An 18374-nucleotide genomic window follows, 5' to 3' on the forward strand; every position below is an offset into this window, starting at 1 on the left:
CGGTGCGGGCTGGACCGGCTGTGCCGCATCGGTCCAAACGCTGCTCAGCAGGAGGAGGGCCCACCGCTGACTGCGTGGCCCAGGCGCCAGGGGTCCTGCTGAGTGGGAGGGCCACGCTCCAAGAGCCACGTCCTGACGATTCCACATACGTGACATTCTTGAAACAGGTTTCAGGAGCAGCACACGGGTCAGGAGCAGCACACGGGTCAGTGGCTGCGGTGGGCAGTGACCCCAAGTGCCCTGGGGAGAGCACTCTGCACCCTGACGGCGGCGGGGGTCACACGAACCTTCGCGTGTGACATGGCAGATAGCCACGTGCACCACTGAGGAAACTGAATGAGGGTACGAGGAGCCCCTGTATGCTGTCTTTGCAACTTCCTGTGACCTATAACTACTTCAAACAGAAATCAAAACTGACCCTCACTTGGGTTTGTGTCCTCACACTGCTCTACATGGAGCAGCCAGGCGCACTGCAGTGGGCGCTGGGACAGGCTGGGACAGGCTGGGACAGGCTGGCACTGCTGAGGGGGAAGGGGGAATGACCCCTGTGCAGGGGACACCAGTGTGCAGTCAGGTGTGGTGGCTACACACAGGAGAGCACGCACCCCCACTTCTTAGGTGTGGCCTGCACGGTGACGTCCTTCCAAGCAGCGGGACTGCTGGACCCACAGCAGCTCCACATGCACCTCTGGAGGGGCGTCCGCCCTGCCCGCTTCTCTTGCGGTTTTCACGGGGCCTCACAAGCACCATCTGAACGGGAGCCCATCAGGCTCGTGCACTGCGCAGCTCCGGCACGGGCGCCGCAGCACATTCAGACGGGGCCCCGGGCAGACCGCGCAACTTTTCTGAGTCACACGGAAACGGCCTCCTATCGTCGTCCTGGGAAAGCTCCAGGCTTCCCACGTCAGGACCACAGCACACCCTTCATCTCTCACCCACGGGACGTCAAGTCCACACGTCCCACCACCAGGTGCACGCAGCCTCGCCCCCTTGGACCCCCGGCTCTGAGCACCTCCATCTGTCAGCTGCGGACATCCTCAGAGGCCAGCACCCCAGCGTGTTCCTCAACTGTCTGCGAGCTGGGTCCTCAGGGACAGCCTGCTGAGCTGAAGACACCACACTCTGTCCGTCCCCACGTGTCTGGTCTGACACCCTCAGCACCGTCAGCACGTTCCGGCCCAACCCCTAGTTGTGGCTCGCCCAGCAAGACCGAGGTCTCCACGTACTTTTCATAAACAGTGAACCCGCAGGTCTCAGCTTAACCCTCAGCTCCCCCAAAGGTCACTTCCGTGTAACAAGCACTCTGTGCGCTGTCATGGTTGGCGACCACGTGAGTGTTTACCTCTCCTGCCCACCTGACCCACGAATTGTAAATTCTACCTGGGCCATGAGACGTCTGCAGCACGGGCACCTCATGACAAGCTGACACGGGAGACCCACAACGAATGTGGGGGAGAAGGGACGCAGCAATGAGGGCCACGTAAGCGACCACAGCTGACCGGGTCCAGGGCTGTGCCCCTTCTGTGCCCAGACGCAGCGAGAGGCAGGTGCCCTGTGGGGCCACCTACCAAGACAGGACTTCAGAGGCAGCGTCTGTGGCCTGTGTGGAGCGGGAGGCCCCAGACCAGGGCCCAAGTGACACCACAGCACATGTGAGGTCCCTTTAAGGATGACGTGGCATGGCAGGGAACATTCTGGAAGAGCTGCAGAACAGCCAGTTTGAGTAACTGAAACCTGACTCTTTCTAAGAGATCCATGGTCGGGAGATCCCAGCAGCAAAGTGCCTAGATTTTCATCAAAATGATCAAGAGCAACAAACCCTTGTCAGACAGCACCGATGCCCACTGTCAGCCTGGGGCAGGTGGGAGGCCTCTGCCCAGAAAGCTGGACACCCACCCCTGCCCAGGGAGCATCTGGGGACAGACTTGGCCTTTTTCCTTCCTCATCTTCTGAAATTTCAGCATTCAAGGCAGCATTTTAAATAATATTCTCTCACACAAAAATATGAATTCACGCTCCAGCAAACTCTGCTATCAAGCCAGACATCAGAAGCTTTTCGGGCCCAGAACAATTAGAGAGAAGCGGCCCACAGACCAGGCTGGAACAAGGACGTGTCCGCCCAGCGCATCTGGACACAGGCGATGTGACGTTTTCGTTCCAAACCCCAATTGCACACCCACTGCAATTCACCTGCACTCACTGGGCGCTGAAGGAAGGACAGGGGCCTAAAGGGAGGGAGCTGTCCCCCACCGGGAGAGGCCTGGGGGTTCAGGGCCGACCTGCTGCGTGCCCCGGGAGGTGGGGCCCGGGCCGCACAGGGCCAGCGGGGTGGGAGAAGTCTAGGTGCCAGCCAGAACCGTCCCAGCAACTAGAACACACAGCCCCGCTAACCGCCAGGACCCCACTTCCAGAGCAGGGGGCGCACCCGAATTGGAGCCATGGCTCGCGTCTAACTGAACGAAGGCAAGGACCGGCCACCGGAAGAAAGGTGTGCGTGGAAGGGCGGGGGTCCCAGCCGACGACGTGGGTGCCTGCACAGAGGAGACCAGGGAAGGACGCGCGGGCCGGGGCGAAGCGGGCGTGCGCCTACCTTCGTCAGCAGCAGGACGCGCTTCTGCAGCCTCCGGGCCAGGGCCTCGTGTGTCTCACGCTTCTTCCTCTCCTCCAGCAGCTGGGCGCTGACCTGGCGCACCTCCTCCTGGAGCTGCTGCCTCACCTTGTCCAGCTCCCGGGCACTGCACAGAAAAGGCGACAGGGCAGAGCGTGAGGCCTGGCCCACAGCACCACACCCCAGCAAGGGGCCCACCAGGACAGGAGGCGCTGACGCGCAGGTCCCAAAATAGAGCCGCACGTGCAGCCAGCCCGCTGTCATTTCCTCACTTCTGAATAGCTACTCAGAGCCTTTCAGGAGTCTCTGCGTTCCCACCAGACCCCGGGCGAGCCCGCGCTGCTGGCAGCGGGGGAGGCGGCCCCGCACACACGGGAAGCCGTCGCCAACGCGACTGCGGAGCCACGTCTGAATGGTGCGATTATGCCCGCGTCCCTGAGTCAGTCGCGCAGGTGTGCAGTGCGCTGGGTGGGGGGCTGGGGGGACCCAGCCTGGCTTGGCCCGCTCTGCTAACACCCTGCGAAGCTGGAGCCCAGATACAGCCCGGACACCAACGCCGGGCCCCGCAGGCTCCTCCAGGGGGCCAGCCCCTGGCTGGCTGGCTGAGCCTCTGTCAGTTGACCTCCCACCACCTCTCCGGCTCAGGCGCCTGCGTTAATGCGACAGCCTCCCACTCAGGACATCCCTTCAGAGACCGGCTAAAGGAGGACATTTGATGTAGAGGCCTCCCCGCTCCTGACCCCCCACGGCGAACCCCCTACCGCTTGGCATGGCAGTGAAGCACCTTCAGAGTTTGGTCTCTGACTCTCCCCACCAAAATGCCATCGGCCCTTCGCATGCCCGCTCATTCCTACAGTCTTCCAGGGCCGGCCCAGGAGCCACGGGGAATGGCAGCCAGTGGGAGAATCGAGGGCCCCGTGACTCTGCGTGCGCACAGTGCTGCCTCCCCACATGGCGACGCTGACTGGGGGGCTCCCAAGAGGGGCCTCGCAGACAGGGGCTGGGGCGGGGGGCACCTGGGGAGGAGCTGACTCTGCAGGGTACGTGTGGTTGTAAAACAGCCTTCACGCTATTTCTTTAAGTAGAGAAAACCTCTTCCCGAAGGAAAATTTTAAAACCTCAAGAGAATAAAACAGAAACAGAACACTATTAGGAGTACGTTACAAGGTGACATTTGTAGCGTTTATCCAAGGTGATGGTCCACGAGGACAATGACAGCGCTGTGAGGTGAGGGCCATGGATGACACCTGCAGTCTCGTGTCATACCTGGCATCCAATTATTTCTGTTTTGCTTTGATTACATGATTTCAAGAGAAACCTAATTCACAGGGATGGCACGCAATGCTTTTTGTGGAGTGGTCTCCACTAGGCTGGCTCTTTTCTATTTCACATCTGAGTGACTGTAAGGAGTTTTTATTATTATTTAATATAATTCTTTAAGCAGCTAACTTTAATTTTCAAGTAAATGGGAATCACACACGCACAGAAGTTCAGAAGCAATAGAGTGAAGAGCCCCAGGTCTGGGCCACCCCAGCACAGGCCTCGGGGTCTCATGGGAATGCAACCAGTGTCTCACCCCCAGGGCCCAGCATTTCATTTCAATTCAGCCACCTCGGAAAGTCTCACATTAATATTTAATACAAAAGCACAGCTGGCCAACCGCACCTGCCACCCTTAGGTGCTTCATAACCAAAAACATAAAATAAAATGAAAAACAAGTACAAATATTCATTTGAAACAGACACATTAAGAGGCTATTTTGAGTTCTACTTCAATTTAAAACAATCGTAGACCAATTTAATAATCAAGGACTGTGAAACCGACCCGGAATCACTGAATTCAGGCGGGGCTCGTGCGCTTTAAGCTACTGCCCACTGTGGGCAACCGCACAGAACGGCACCTCCTCCTGTACGTGCGAGCGAAGGCAAGAAGGTGGTCGACGCTGTCTTTCAGATGATGGGCACAGCACCATGCCTGGCGGAGCTCAGGGGCCGCTCTAAGCCCAAGGACTTTGGGGACAACCTGGGGGAGGGGAGACTGGCAAACCCCAAGCCCCACAGTCTGCGGAGCATGATGCTCTCAAATCCACATGGGTGTCAAACTGGAGACCCCCCAACCAAGAGCAGGTGCAAGTTTGTGCACAGCCACAGGGTAAGTGCCCACCTGCAGAGCTGGACAGCCCACACTCCTGGTGCCGGGCCCGGGCGCAGGACACCTGCACCCTCGTCTGCTGGCCGCCAGCTCCCTATACAGGCCCCAAAACGGAGTGGGTCTCAGCTTCTCAGGGAGGGGGAGCCAGGCACTGAGATGGGTGACCTGAGCCGCCAGCCCAGTTCTACAAAGTCACCAGAGCAAATCTGCCTGCTGCAGGACACAGCACCAATGACAGTCCAGTGGCACCACAGGAAGACGGCCAAGCCTTTCGACACTCTGGGACTGTGCCCAGCTTGGCAGAGCCCCTGTGCCCAGGCAGAGAGAAAACCGCCTGCCCCAATGGTCATGTGCTCTTCATGGAATGGGGATGTGAAGGAACAGTGCCAGAGGACAAGGACCCTGCAGACCCCAGACCCAGGAGGGCCAGCGCTGCGAGGGCGGCCCGCCGCAGCCCGGCCCGAGCACCGCGGCCCCGCGTCACCCCGTGTCCCCAAGGCCTGCCACGAGGCCTGATCATTTCATCACTACCAGATTTCTTAAAAGATGGAGCAAGACTTAAAATGCACCTTCAGCACATATAGGAGACGCTGCCACAGAACTCTCTCCAGAGCCTCGTCACCAGCAGGCACTGAGGTCCGCTCGTCCATCGTCCGCGCACCGTGGCGCACACGCCGAGTCTCAGCGGCACACGTCTCCAGGCCCTGGGGAGACGGCTGGGATCTGACGCCCCAAAGGCCTGAGCTCATGGGACCCGCGTTCTAGCAGGGCACGTACCTCGGGGAAAGAAACTACCGTGTCATGTGAACAGAGAATTAACGTGAAGCGCCGTCAGCTAGGTGACAGCCATAGCCAGGTGACTGGACGGAGGAGAACCCTGAGACGCCAAGGAGGCAGCAGTGCCAGGGAGGAGCCACGAAGCCTGGGACCCCAGAGGCTGATCACTGAATCCAGAAACGCAGCTGCGGGAGTGACAAGTGCCGCTCAGGCGCCACTCCGCCCTCTGCCCTGCAGCCTCTGCACAGAGCCCCTGGACGCCCCCTGGATGCCGCTGCAGGGCACCAGCTGGAGAGCAGGGAATGGGAAAGGGGGACTGCGGCCGGGCGCAGAGGGACAGGGCCGAGAAGCAGCAGGTAATCAAAGGTGCGCTTGACCCCGTGAGAGGTGTCGAGGGAGGACCCCGCGGCGAGGACTCGGGCTACCTCAGGTCCTCTCGAGGAGGGCTGTGCCTGAGAAGACAGCAGGGCACATGCATCTGCTCACTTGGGCCAGCTACCCGCAGAGGCAGCTGCGCCTTGGGGCAGGAAGCCAGCCAGAAGGGGCAAGGAGGGCTCAGGCGGAGCAGAGGAAGGGGGGGTGCAGGGCCTGGTGCGGGGGGGCGGGGGGGCAGCAAGAGACGGCGGGAAGAGCTGAGACAAAGTGCAGGGGACCTGCTCAGGCGCTCCCTGGCTGAAAGGAGAGGAACCGACCGGCAGCCGGGAAGGACAAGCGGTGAGGGATCCGACCCGCGTTCACGAACTCTACGGGAAGCAGAGTCCTAGCAGGGGGCTGTGGAGGGGGCACCCCGACCACGCTGGAGAGAAGGGGCACGGCGGCACGCACAGAGGGGTGGCCTGCGCAGAGGCAGTTTTCTGAGGGTCCCAGGAATCCAGCCCGGAGTGCTCCAATTAGCTTTCCAAACACCTGCTGACATATGCCCCCCGCCCTGGCGTGCCGAGGGGCAGGGCTGCGCCTGGACCAGAAGGGACGGGTACGGCTCTGCCTGCAGACCCTGGAGTGAGCCCCCGACAGCACGCAGCACGTGGACGCCCACACCCAACGCGACGCGTCTGTTGGGATTTTCACTCCGTTCAAGCTCAGCCTTTCTGACAAAGAAAACTCATAAAAAATTAAACCTGTAGTTCCATACTTAGGCTGACCTCTGAGGTCACTGGCATTTCCGGGAACCTTTGGAAGTTCAAAATGGAGCTCTTCGTTCTTAGAAGACGGTTGGCATGTTTATCGATCAGTGCCTCGAGGATCCATCTCTGTACTGTGACGGGCCACTGCAGCCACTTTAATGTAATCTTCATCAGAAAACTCCCAGCCCAAGAATATCCACTTTCAAGGGACAATGAAAGGACACAGCACGCTGAAGCAGCAGGAGACGTTTTAATGACCTTCGCTGAGGTGCAGCTGATGCTGGCTCTGCCCTCGCGCAGCCCGCGCAGTCCCACTGTCCGTTTGCCCACCGTCCCCCCGGTGCAGCCCACCACCCCAGCAGTGCGACAGGTGCCCAGGATGGGGGTCACTGCCAGTGGCCGTCACACTTGCCCTGTGGTGCAGACGGCCTGAAGGCCTGGGACAGGGTGGCGCAGGCCAGCCCTGGAAGGACAGTCGGCCTCTCTGGAGCACAGGCTCGTGCTCCACACGAAGCCACGTCAGCACGTCACCACGGAGCGCACACGCACACTGGCGGCCGCGGCCAGACGCAAACCCAGAGCAAGAACAACTGGGAGCTGAGCAAACCTCCTAACCGGGAGCACGCGGATGGGACATTCACACACAGGCACGGGGCTGTGCGGGCAGCTTCCCCTCTGACGAGGCCCCCGGGGCTTAGCCTGAGGCGAGCTGGGCAGCACAAGTGAACCCCGGGGCCTCCAACGGACAAAGACAGCGGCTGCACGTGCAGAGATGCTTAGTGACGATGCTTCCATGTGGGACTCGGAGAACTCCATTGGGAAAATTAATAAAATTTAATTCACACTTCTGCAAACCCCTAAGGCATCTTTATTCCTAGGCTCTGACGAACACAGATCAAAACCCACTAATGCACATGACTTTTAAGCTTCTCTATTTTATAGATAAGTAAATTCAGGTCTCAAGTGACTAAGTCACTCACACAAGGCCACTCTGCCCCAACGAGGTCACAGGAATGCCTGACTTCCAGTTCTCCACTGCTGTGCCCTGTGCCACCGTGGGAGCCCCGTCAGTCTAGCCAAGCCACCATCGAACAGGTGACAACCGCTGTATCTGTCTGTGGCATGAAGGGCCCCAGCACTATCAGGAAGGAAAAGGCACACACGGCCCTGCACGCTGGGCTGTGGACCAGCCCGTCCTGCCTCCTACGACACAGTTCCCTACACCCCCATCCCAGGCTGCAGAGCCACCAGGAGGAGGTGGTCCACGGGTCTGTGCTCCATCGCAGCTCATCAGGGAGTCTCGAGATGCTGAAAATTCTAGAAAGTCTTCTTCCTCACCAGTAGGAAAGAAGCCATTGCTCTCTGCCCTGCGTAACAGAGTGACAGGGACTCTAACAAGTCGCATATGCAAAGCACGCACGAGTGAGCGTTCAAGGAGTATGACCTCCCTCCTGTGTCCCTGCAGTCACCATCTGCAGTCATCCAGCCCCGAAGCACCTGACAGGACCTTGGCAAAGAGCTGCCTGAGTCTCCCGTCACGATCCGCTTTCCGAAGCTTCACGGGGGACTGAAGGAGACGGCAGAGCGGCCAGCGGCCAGGATCCCCGCGGGAAGCGGAGCCCGGAGGCCGGTCTCCCCAGCAGACGGCCCCACCGGGACAGCTGAGCCACACAGGACACGCTCAAACACCTGGTCCTGCTGAAGGCCTCCTGGACCCACGAGGAAGGGTGCGGCCACCACCATGTCCCTGTTCCCCGATGAGGGAACAAGCCTGGCCAGGGCCACGCACCTGAGAAGTGGCAAGCAAGGCTCCAGTTCAGGCCCAGGGCTCTGTCTAAAGGAAGGGCCCTGCGCCATGTGCTGACCTTGACCCACATGGATGACAGGCCTAGGTGGAAGTGGTGGGGCCACGTATTCTGCCACCTTACCATGTGGTCACTTTGGCATGTGTGGGGGAGAACGAAGGGGACAGAGGAGGGCGGGAGGTGGGCGACCCTGCTCTTCAGGTCCTGCTCAGGCTCAAAAGACAGGCTGCCATGGAGAGGGAGCCGAGAACCCCACACTGTCCCCCAAGAAGCCTGGGACCGTGTGGCACACAGCTGTCCTTATTTACACCATCTAACTCCAATCTTAAATGCCTCCAAGTGTCATTACACAGTTATCCGAAAAAAATAAAAACCCAAACAGCGGAAACAAAACCAGAGAATCAGAAAAGCAAAGGCTGAAATAATTACCAATCAAAGGAACGGCCGAGGGAGCAGCTCTGAAGCTGCAGTCTGGCCTCCTGGCCATTTCTCCAGCACGCCTCTGATGGGCTCTGCTCCTAACATCTCATCAACGCGAGTCACCAAATTCAATTTGCATCCCCACGTAAACAGAGGCCACACAGTAAGTACTCTCATCTGACCTTGAAATGTGAGGAGGAAAATTACCCTTTGCAATTTCAATTCAATCCCAACCATAATGAATAATCCAATTTAGCTGATCAGTTACCAACCCTTCATGCGTGAGGGTGCGGGGTGCTGCCTCCCAACCACGGGTAGGGCTCTGCACACCCACGGCGAGGGTGCCAGACGCACAGGAAAACGAGCTCCCGCTCCAGGCCCCTGAGACCCAGGAAATGAGGGCGGCAGAGACCAGGGGCGAGGCCTACTGAGCAAGTGCCCTGTGCCCCAGGCTGCAGCTCTCGGGGGCCGGCAGTCCCCAGGGGCGACAATGGCAGAAGGTGACTGCAAACCGATGACACAGAGGGGCTCGCCCAGTGCCATGGGGACGGGTGCTGACCTCTCGGAACGGGGCACAGGGCTTGCACGCTCACCATCTCACTATGGCTCGCCGCACCCTGGAGGTGAGGTCTGTGAGCCGTCCAACGTCACTCGCAGAAAGCAAAGACCAGAGACAGTCACACAGCTGGCCGGCAGCAGAGCCAGGCTGGGAGCCCAAAGAAAAGTGCCGCGTAGCTGCTCCCGGCCCCGGCCAACGAAGCAACGCCTGCTTCTACGAATGAGGTTCGCTGGAACGCAGCTCACCTACTCACTTCCATGGCATCTGTGGCTGCTCTGCTGTGACAGAGACCGTGCAGCCCGAAAAGGCAAAAGCGATTATTCTAGGACCCCTTCCAGAGACAGGCGGCAAGTCACAGCCCCGGCGTAGTGCCTGCCTGGCCAGGGCCTCCAGGTTCAAAAGGCCAGCAGAGGTAGGCGTGACACAGACACACGCCTGCCTGGCCGACTGCCCTGCCCCAGGCACGTCCCCACCGGTAGAGCCAGCGTTGCAGAGCCACAAAGCACGGAGCTGGGCTCCCTACCAAACAGACAGCCCCTCCCGGTTTCGCTGTCCCCTCACAAGAGTCTCCATGCTCACGCCCACACCTTCCTGTCAGACCTCCAGCCCCCATGGACCCGCTCGCATCCACTGTGAATGGGAATCAGGTGGCTCTGAGACTGCCACAAAGTCCGAGCCTACGTGGCAGCGACCACTGTGGGTCCAGCCAGGGCTGGTCTGAAGTAGCTGCGGGGCAGGAAGGCGCCGAGGAAGAGCTCACGGGGCAGCAGACCCGCGGGTGCCTCCCACATGCTCAGCCACACCGACATGCACCTCCTGCTTCAGCCGCCACCACTGAAGCTGCGGGACGGCCCTCCCAAGGTCCCAGCCGCCAAGCAGCAGCTAGAACAGAAACCCGGGTCCTGTGGTGCTAAATACACCCCACCCGCCTTATCCCAGATCCACAGCCATGGATCTTCCTCAGGCAATGTGGAGCCGCCCCTGCCAGGGCCAGTAGAGCCGCTTGGTACAGGCCGGGAGCATCCCCTACACACTCTCACTGGGAGGGACCCAAAGGGGACAGAAAGAGGCCTGGAATGGATGAGGCTGGAACGCGAAAAAATCGACAAGCTTCAAACACCCTGAGTGGCCCCATGACAGGTGCCTGGGTAAGCACACGTCAGCAGCTCTGTAAGGACACTCTGATGTCCTAGTCCAAGCAGTGTAACTGAGAACTGAGCCTCAGGTGCCGAGAACCAAGCCTCAGGTACCAGGCACTAAGTCAAAATGCAACCTGTGCTCCAAAGCAGGAAAGGTGACAAGGCATAAGGGTAGGGAGTCTGGGGCCCCAGAGAAGCTTCTGCCTCACACGGCTGAACAACGCTGGTTTTCCTAAGAAACATCACCAATGAAAGCAGGGCAGGCTGGGCACTGAGGACCAGTCAACTCAGGGCCCCACTGTCAGAGCCCGGCCCCTCTGGAGACCTTGATTGCCACATCTACGAAGCAAGGACAAGCCACATGAGATGTGCAGGGGACGTGGTAATAGTGTGGCCACTGGAGCAGGTGTATGTGGACCCGACAAGCCTGCCGCCATGTGCCCCACAGCCTTGACGGGCTCATGGTGGGGTACAGCAGGACCTTCCTGTGGCCATGGGTGCAGACAGGAAGGCTCTGGTCCCGAGAAGTACCCTGGCTGTGAGAGAGGAGAGATGCGGGTAGAGGTGGGTGATGGGCTAGTCCACACAGAGGATCCCCTCGGCCAATGCTCACACCTGCCCGCCCACATCGGGGCATGCCTGTGGTTCTGCCGGGCTGAGCTCCAGGCGGGGTCCTGAGTCCAGACCCCAGGTCAGGACCTACCATCAATCCCACTTCCCCAGGAGACCACAGAAGGCCACGCTACTGGGAGCACGTGGTGGGAAGTAGCCCCAACGACTCCTAGAGGTGAGCCCCCACGCCCACGCAGGGCGACCCTGACGCGCGCATTCCGTGGAGGGTGCCTGCAATGCTGACGTTTCCCCATTTACTGGCTGAAACGATGCGACCGCCTCCTGCCACTGGCGCAGAGCCAAACCTCAAACTTACACAAGGCCACGTACGTAGCCATGGAATGACGATAAAAACCTAGACGCCGCAGGAGGAGAGAGGCGCACAGTCACCACCCCCGTGTCTCCTCCATCCGCCTGGAGGGGGGCCAGCCGGGCCCGAGAGCTGAGCAGGCAGGGGCTGTGGTACCCACTGTTAGCACACGGGGCACGGAGCGCCTGGGCCTCCAGCCTCGGGCTTCGCGCCGCAGAAGCACCAGCAGTAAGTCGAGAAGACCCTTGGGAGGGATCACAGCTCCTGCCCCCAGAGAGTCCGCCGTCCCGTGCAGGAGAAGAGACTACGGACCGCAGCGCGGACGGTGAGGGTGTGGACGCGGGCAGCCGGGAGGGAGTCCGGCCTGTCGGAGTCGCTGAGCTGCAGTGGTGAGTGAGCGACGGCCAGCAGCCTAACGGGAGGGCCAGGCCCAGGAATGCAGAGTGGGGTACAGCCTGAGTGACGTGGGGCATCACCTCACACTGCCTCACCCACATCCCCGGCTCAGAGCCGCCCAGCAGCCCCATTATCTCCTCTGACGCCCAAGTCCCGGCGTCCCCGCCTCGATGGCAGAGCCAAACCGCCTGGGCAAGTAGGCTCAGCGCCTCTGATCGACGCCCGCACTCCGCTCCGGCTGTCCAGCTCCAGTGCTGCCTGATCCATGACACCATTCTGCCCGTTTATCTTCCCATCGATTTTGCTGTCCTTGACCCAAAGCACGAGAAGTCAATACCCAGTTAGGTGTGGCATCTGCATGGGGCGCTGACATCAACTCTCTCCCAGAGCACCACTGTCTCCCCTCGGGGCGAGGAGCCCCCGTTGGGTGTGCAGGACGTGGGGGGCCACGAGGGGGCTCTCCTGGGAGAGGAGCCATCTCTCCACGCAAGTGAAATTCCAGGCACCCATAGCCGACATGCTCTCTAAGACTGTCGCTCCACTAATAAACACCTCTACAGCATTCCCCATGCTCAAATAACAAAATGAAAGGAGAAAATGAGATTTTAGAAAATTATTCGTGTCTCTTCCATTAGTTTACAGAGAGCTGAGAGTAAGGGAAGCAGCCGCTCGCCCGTCACTATGTCAACACGGCAACTCGCTTATTAATCCCACTTCCTCCTCACCCCAGGCTTGGGGCTCAGAGAGTTGACACTTGACTTGAGAAATGCCAGCTCTAAGCAGTTTATTTCCTCTTGAACTTTAAGAATTGACTAAGACAGAAATGACCTTTAAAAGGCAGGGTGAGTGCCTGTCCAACTGCTGGAGTATTCTCTGCTTACACAACAGGAGGAGGTGCTAGGTAACCCCCACACTTGGAGGGCTGCCTGGCGCTCACCCAGAGAGCTCCCAGGCTCCTGACCGCACCTCTGCAGGTGACGCCAGGCGCCAGAGGAGGAAGGATTCCACAGCGAGTCTGGGTAGTGAGGGCTGGCACAGGGCAGCTGTCAGGAGACTCCGAACGCACGAAGACGGCCGGCCACCCGGTGTGCTCCCAGTGGCCAGGGCTGAAGCAGCAGTCGCATCGAGCGGTGGCAAAATCTGGGACACACCTGGGCTCCCCTCCGGCCTCTGCCACGGTCCAGCACAGGACCACGAACCCAGGAAACTGGCACTCACTTCTCAGGTCCTCCAGAGAAACTAGCAGACTCCTGACATACTGCATGAGTTCCTTTTCCAATCTGCCAACTAATTTTTGTTTGTCGCTCACTGTGCCAGGCATCAGTGCTTCTTCCTGCTGGGTGGGGGCTGCAGCTGGCTCATCTCGCTGTCAGTGGAGGGACACTGGGCTCCCACCATCTTCGCGATCGGGAATAACGTTTTATGAACTCGGGCTTCTGCAAGAGCGTGCTTCCAGTTCTGCCGGGCATACAACTCGGAGTGGACTTGCTGGGTCACGTGGTAACTACATTTGAGCCGGCACGTGCCCTTCTACTTTCTGTCTCTGCCATGTGACCACTCTGGGACCTCCTATAAAGAGGAACCACAGCGCGTGTCCTTTCGTGACTTCCTTAGTTCACGCGGCATAACGTCCTCAAGGCCCATGCACGGTGAACGTGCACCTTTCCTCCCTCTTACGACTGAGTGATTGATGTTCCACGTGTGGACGGAGCACTTCACTCATCGTTCATCCGATGACAGACACTTGGGCTGCCCCCCGTTGCGACTACTGTGAGGGCCGCCACTCGACCGTCCCCACAGCGCCTGCAGCACCCCACACCCCACAAGCAGTGCCGAGGGCTGCAACGTCCCTGCTTCCCCGCCAACACCTGCTGTCCGCTGGTTTTCGACAGCAACGCTCTGAGGGCGTAAGCTTGTATCTCATTGCGCTGCGCCCCCATTTCCCTGACGGGAAGCGGCGTTGAGCTTTGAAAGTGATGTCTTTCTGACGCTGCGTTCTGAGAATTCTTTACGTATTCTGGATACCAGATCCTTATCAGATAAATGATTTGCAAATGTTTCTTCACACCCTGTGAATTGACCTTTCTTTTTCGACAGTGCCCTTTAATGCGCTTAAGTGTTTGATTTTGACGAAGCCCATTTTATTTATTTTTTCTAGTTCTTCGTGCTTTTGGTGTCACATTTAAAAAAGCGTTACCTAATCCAAGGTGACGAAGACCTGCAACAACAGCGCTGCTTCTAAGTTTTATAGTTTGAGTTCTTGCATTTAAGTCTGGTCCGTTTACGAAAAGTGTATGGTTTAAAGGAGAGGTCCAAATTCACTCTTTTGAAGTTGTCTCAGCACCATAAAATGAGCTGTGAGTAAGCCTTCTTCTGTCTTTGGAACAGTTTGAGGAAGACTGGTGTCAATTCCTTCTTTAACTGTAAGGCAGAATTCACCAGTGAAGCCGTCCGATCCTCGGCTTTTCTTTGCTGGAAACACTTGGTTGTTGATTACTCATCAGAGATCTATTCAGATTTTCTGTTTCTCTGGGGTCAGTTTTGGTACTTTGTATACTTGCAGGAATTTGTCCACCTCATCTATGTTACCTAATCTGTCGGCACGCCACAGTTCACAGTACTCCCATCGACTCTCGTGTTTCTGTAAGGTCAATGACAACGGCCCCACTTCCGTTCCTGAGTTTGTCGACAGGAGACTTCCCTCGTGCTTGTTCGGTCGGTCTAGCTAAAGCTGTGCCAACTTCATTCATCTTTTCAAAGAGCTAATGCTTTGTTTCTTGTTTTTCTCAACTGTTTCTCTGTTTTGCGTGTTGCTGCTCTTTCTTATTTCTTCCTCCAACTGCTTTGGGTTTAGTTTGCTCCTCTTCCAGCTCATTAAGGTAGAAAGTTAGGTTACTGATTTGAAAGCTTTCGTCTTTTTCACACTGGCATCTGCGGCTGTAAGTGTCCCTCCGAGCATGGCTTTTCCTGCATCCCGCAGGTTGCAGTGTGTTTCATTCTCGTTCACCCCGAAGTCCTTTCTGATTCCCCCTGGGATGGCTGCCTCGACTCGCCGGTGTTAAGGAGCTTGCTGGTTAATTTCCAGCTACTCAAGAACTTCCCGGTTTCCTCTGGTGCTGATTTCTAGCTCCCTTTCCCTGCGGCAGAGGACCCTCCGTATGACTTTGACCCTTTTAAAGGAGTCCTATTCTGCGGCCTCACACACCTTCTGTCCTGGCACGTGTCTGCTGTGTGCTGGGGGAGGTGGACACTCTGCCATCAGGCGGAGTGGTCTGCAGGTGCCTCCTCGCCGACTACTGGGGTAAGAATCCCTACCCATGAGCCTCTCGCACAAATGCAAAGAGAGGTGCACAGTATCGACTGTGGCCTGCACGTACAGCGGGGCCTCTGAACCCACACCTGTGGGCGTGGCAGCAACGAAGCGACATTGGAGACACACTCCCAAGGCACTGGGTGAACCCTCTCTGATCTGCGTGCTGGCTCAGCAATGAAGGACACTCACCAGGCTGATGCCAAGGCTACACTTTGATTTACTAGAAAAGTGTGACACGGTAAGGGGACCCATCTCAGCGGCAGGTGAAAGAAAAAGATCCGGAAGTGCTGGCACGTGCCCCGGCATGAGCCCGGGCACCCTTGGAGCTGCAGCCACCAGACCAGAGGGGCAGGCCCCGCACTGACAGCCAAAGGCAGGGCCTCCGGTGCCTTCCTCCCATCCTGCCGGGTCCCAGACATGGGAGCAGAGCCGAGGTGTGGAGGGCTGTGGGCCTGTCTCAGCAAGCTGCCTCCTCCCCAGAGCCCCCTGCTTACACGTCCCCCCTGCCTTTCCCAGGAAGCCCGCTCAGCAATCCCAAAGGCGTACAGCACCAGCAGCAATAGGAGGAAACGGGCTGGTGACAAAGAAAAGTGCTTCTCTGCACACAAATTCCTCGCAAGCAGTGGGTTTCAAAGTGGCCATCTGTCGGGAGATTAGCATCCCAAAGCCCCACAGCCGCTCAAGCACGCGCCTGGCGACGGCTGAGCCCAAACCTCATCCCGGTGGTAGAAAAGCCCATTTAAAGGGGGACAATGTGAAGTGCTTAGGAAGCAGTTCACAGAAAGAAGGCCCAGTGCACCGCCTCTAGCAGCGTGGTGACTGACGCTGGGCCACCCAACCCTCTCGCGGCAGGCCCTCTGGCCACTGCACTCAGGGGGGGCCGGAAGCCGGGACCTCTGTCGCTGGTCACTGAGGAGAGGAGAGTGAGCAGCGGCACAGACCCCAAGGGACCACCGCTCACGCGGAGACACGGTGCCTGTCTGCTGGGGCGCCGCCTCAGAGGCCACTGACCCGCCTACAGCCCTCTCTGGGCCCCTGCCCGCCTCCACCCCGCCAGAGGCCCCGACCCTTCCCCACTGGTCCTTCCCGTTCTCCCTTCTTCTCTCCTTGGGGACGCTGCCCTAGAACGACTGCCAGCTCCCCCTGGGTTACATCCAGCTCCGAACGTTTGCACGGTGCCTCAGCTCCCTTTCATTCCAGCGCCCTGCAACACGTCACCCTCTCTGTCCAGGTCAGACCATGCCTGCAGGTGGACAGCGGCCCTGCGAGGTCCCAGCTAATCACCCAGCACCTAGGAGGGACGGGCAAAAATGTCGTGAACAAACAAACGAACAAGAGGCGGACGGAGAGGCCAGAGCCCCCAGGACTGAGAGACTCATGGGATGAGCTGCTGCCCGGACCCCTCAGAGCTGACACGAGTGGGCCCTCGGCACTGGGACGGGGGACGGGGGACGGGGGCAGCACCCATAATACACGCTGGAAGCGTGGCCGTCATCAGGAGTCCCCCTACGTGAATGCTCCCTGGAGGGCACTGAGACGCCAGGAGGACCTACTCCTCCCCAGCGGGATGAGGCGCTGCTGCGCCCGCCCAGCCTGGTCACACCCAGCACCGCGTCCACACTCACCCCGCCCACTGGGAAGGTGCGCTGGGAGCACGGAGTCCGCCCCGCTAAAGCGGGAGGCTTCCGCTCGGCCGCCACGCCGCTCACTCAGCAGCGGAGACCGAGGGGCGGACGGCACGGGGGACCTGCACGGGCCTGCGATGGGCCGCGCTTCTGCAAGAGGAGGGCACGTCCTCCGTTCCATGGGACAGAGTCTGAGGAAAGGTGCTGGGGGGACCAGACAGGCCTAGCCTGGCCTCCAAGGATGACGAGTGGGCACGGGGCAGTGCGGGCTCTGGGACGCGGGTCGCGGGCGGGTTGCTCTCGGAGTGCAGGGCGAGGACAGGCGGCATGGCCGCTATCATAGGGATGAGCGCCTGGCGGCCCAGAGACACGTTTGCACTCGGTCTTCAGAAACGGGTTCCGCAGGCAGCCAGGGGAAGAGGGGGGCTCTGCAAGGCAGCAGCAGGAGGGGGTGCACGCGTGTACCAACACCACGCACATTTGGGAGACAGCAACGTGGCCAGAGGTGCATCCTCGCAAACACACCAACACCCTGGTCACGGTCAGGAGGCCACAGCACTGGGACATGCACGCAGGTTCTCAGACCACTGATGAAGATGCCAGCAGGGGGCGCAGCTGGGTGCCAGGCCCACGCCACAGACGCCACTGCCACGGCTCAGGCACCCTCACAGCATCCCGCGAGGTAGGGACCTCCAGTTCTCCATTTCAGAAATAAAGACAATGAGGCAGAGACAAGGGACTCAGAAGGAGCAGAACCAAGATCAGAAGGCAGATCTGACGCCACAGCCCGTGCTCCTGACCATGCCTTCGAGGTGGGGGGTGGGTCATGTTCCTGGTTCGTGGACCAGATGAGATTTCCTGTGTTGTGCCAAATGTAGAAGGTGAAGAAAAGGCCCCAATGAAAACAACCAAAAAGACCAAAATAAATAAAAAGAATGGTACGAACCTATATGAAGACAATCTTAAATACCAAGGAATACAACAGAAAACAAACCAATAAACAGGCACGTTCTGGGAAAGAGGATTCAAGCCTCAACATCATAAAGATGCCAAATCACTCCTAAATTAGCGCAGATTTAACACGGTGCCGATTAAACACCATTTACTTGGAACCAGACGAACTGAACTCGAAGTTGACGTGAAAAAATAAATAAGACGTCAGGAGAAACGTTTAGAATGTAAAGGAGAAGAGCCCAGCCTCCGGTACTTAAAACACAGGCACAATAACTAAAGCAGAACTGAAAAAAGCCCTAACGTATGCTCAAATTTACATAGGAATCCGCTTAGCAAAAAGACTGGTTATCACACCCTCTGCTCACTGGACACAGAACAACCACGACCCTGACCTAGAGGAAATCTTTAAAACCAAATAAAGGGAGGATGTCAAATTGGAGGATGTCACATATCAAAGGAGTAATTCCCTTAAGCTATTAAAAGCTCTCCTAAAAATTAATTTTTAAGAAGGCTGAAATATGGACAAAGATTATGAACAGACAAAAGACGATGTTAATCACCAAGTTCGCTAAGAGCACGTC

The 18374-nt window shown here is 58.3% G+C and overlaps 1 protein-coding gene across 9 annotated transcripts in view; it reads right to left on the bottom strand.

Annotated features, from left to right (window-relative positions):
* The window catches only part of MAD1L1 (mitotic arrest deficient 1 like 1), a 243216-nt gene that overhangs the window by 123081 nt on the left and 101761 nt on the right, over positions 1–18374 (bottom strand). For all 9 annotated transcript variants that reach the window (XR_005656530.1, XR_005656529.1, XM_039879516.1 and 6 more), the window contains one exon: positions 2591–2735. Coding sequence is in view for 7 of the 9 variants with exons in the window: in XM_039879516.1 (XP_039735450.1) it covers positions 2591–2735 (145 nt within the window). In the remaining 2 variants the exon portion in view is untranslated. The remainder of the gene's footprint in view (positions 1–2590; positions 2736–18374) is intronic.

This window comes from Pteropus medius, unplaced genomic scaffold (assembly GCF_902729225.1).
Source record: "Pteropus medius unplaced genomic scaffold, Ma_sr-lr_union100, whole genome shotgun sequence".
Lineage (NCBI taxonomy): Eukaryota > Metazoa > Chordata > Mammalia > Chiroptera > Pteropodidae > Pteropus > Pteropus medius.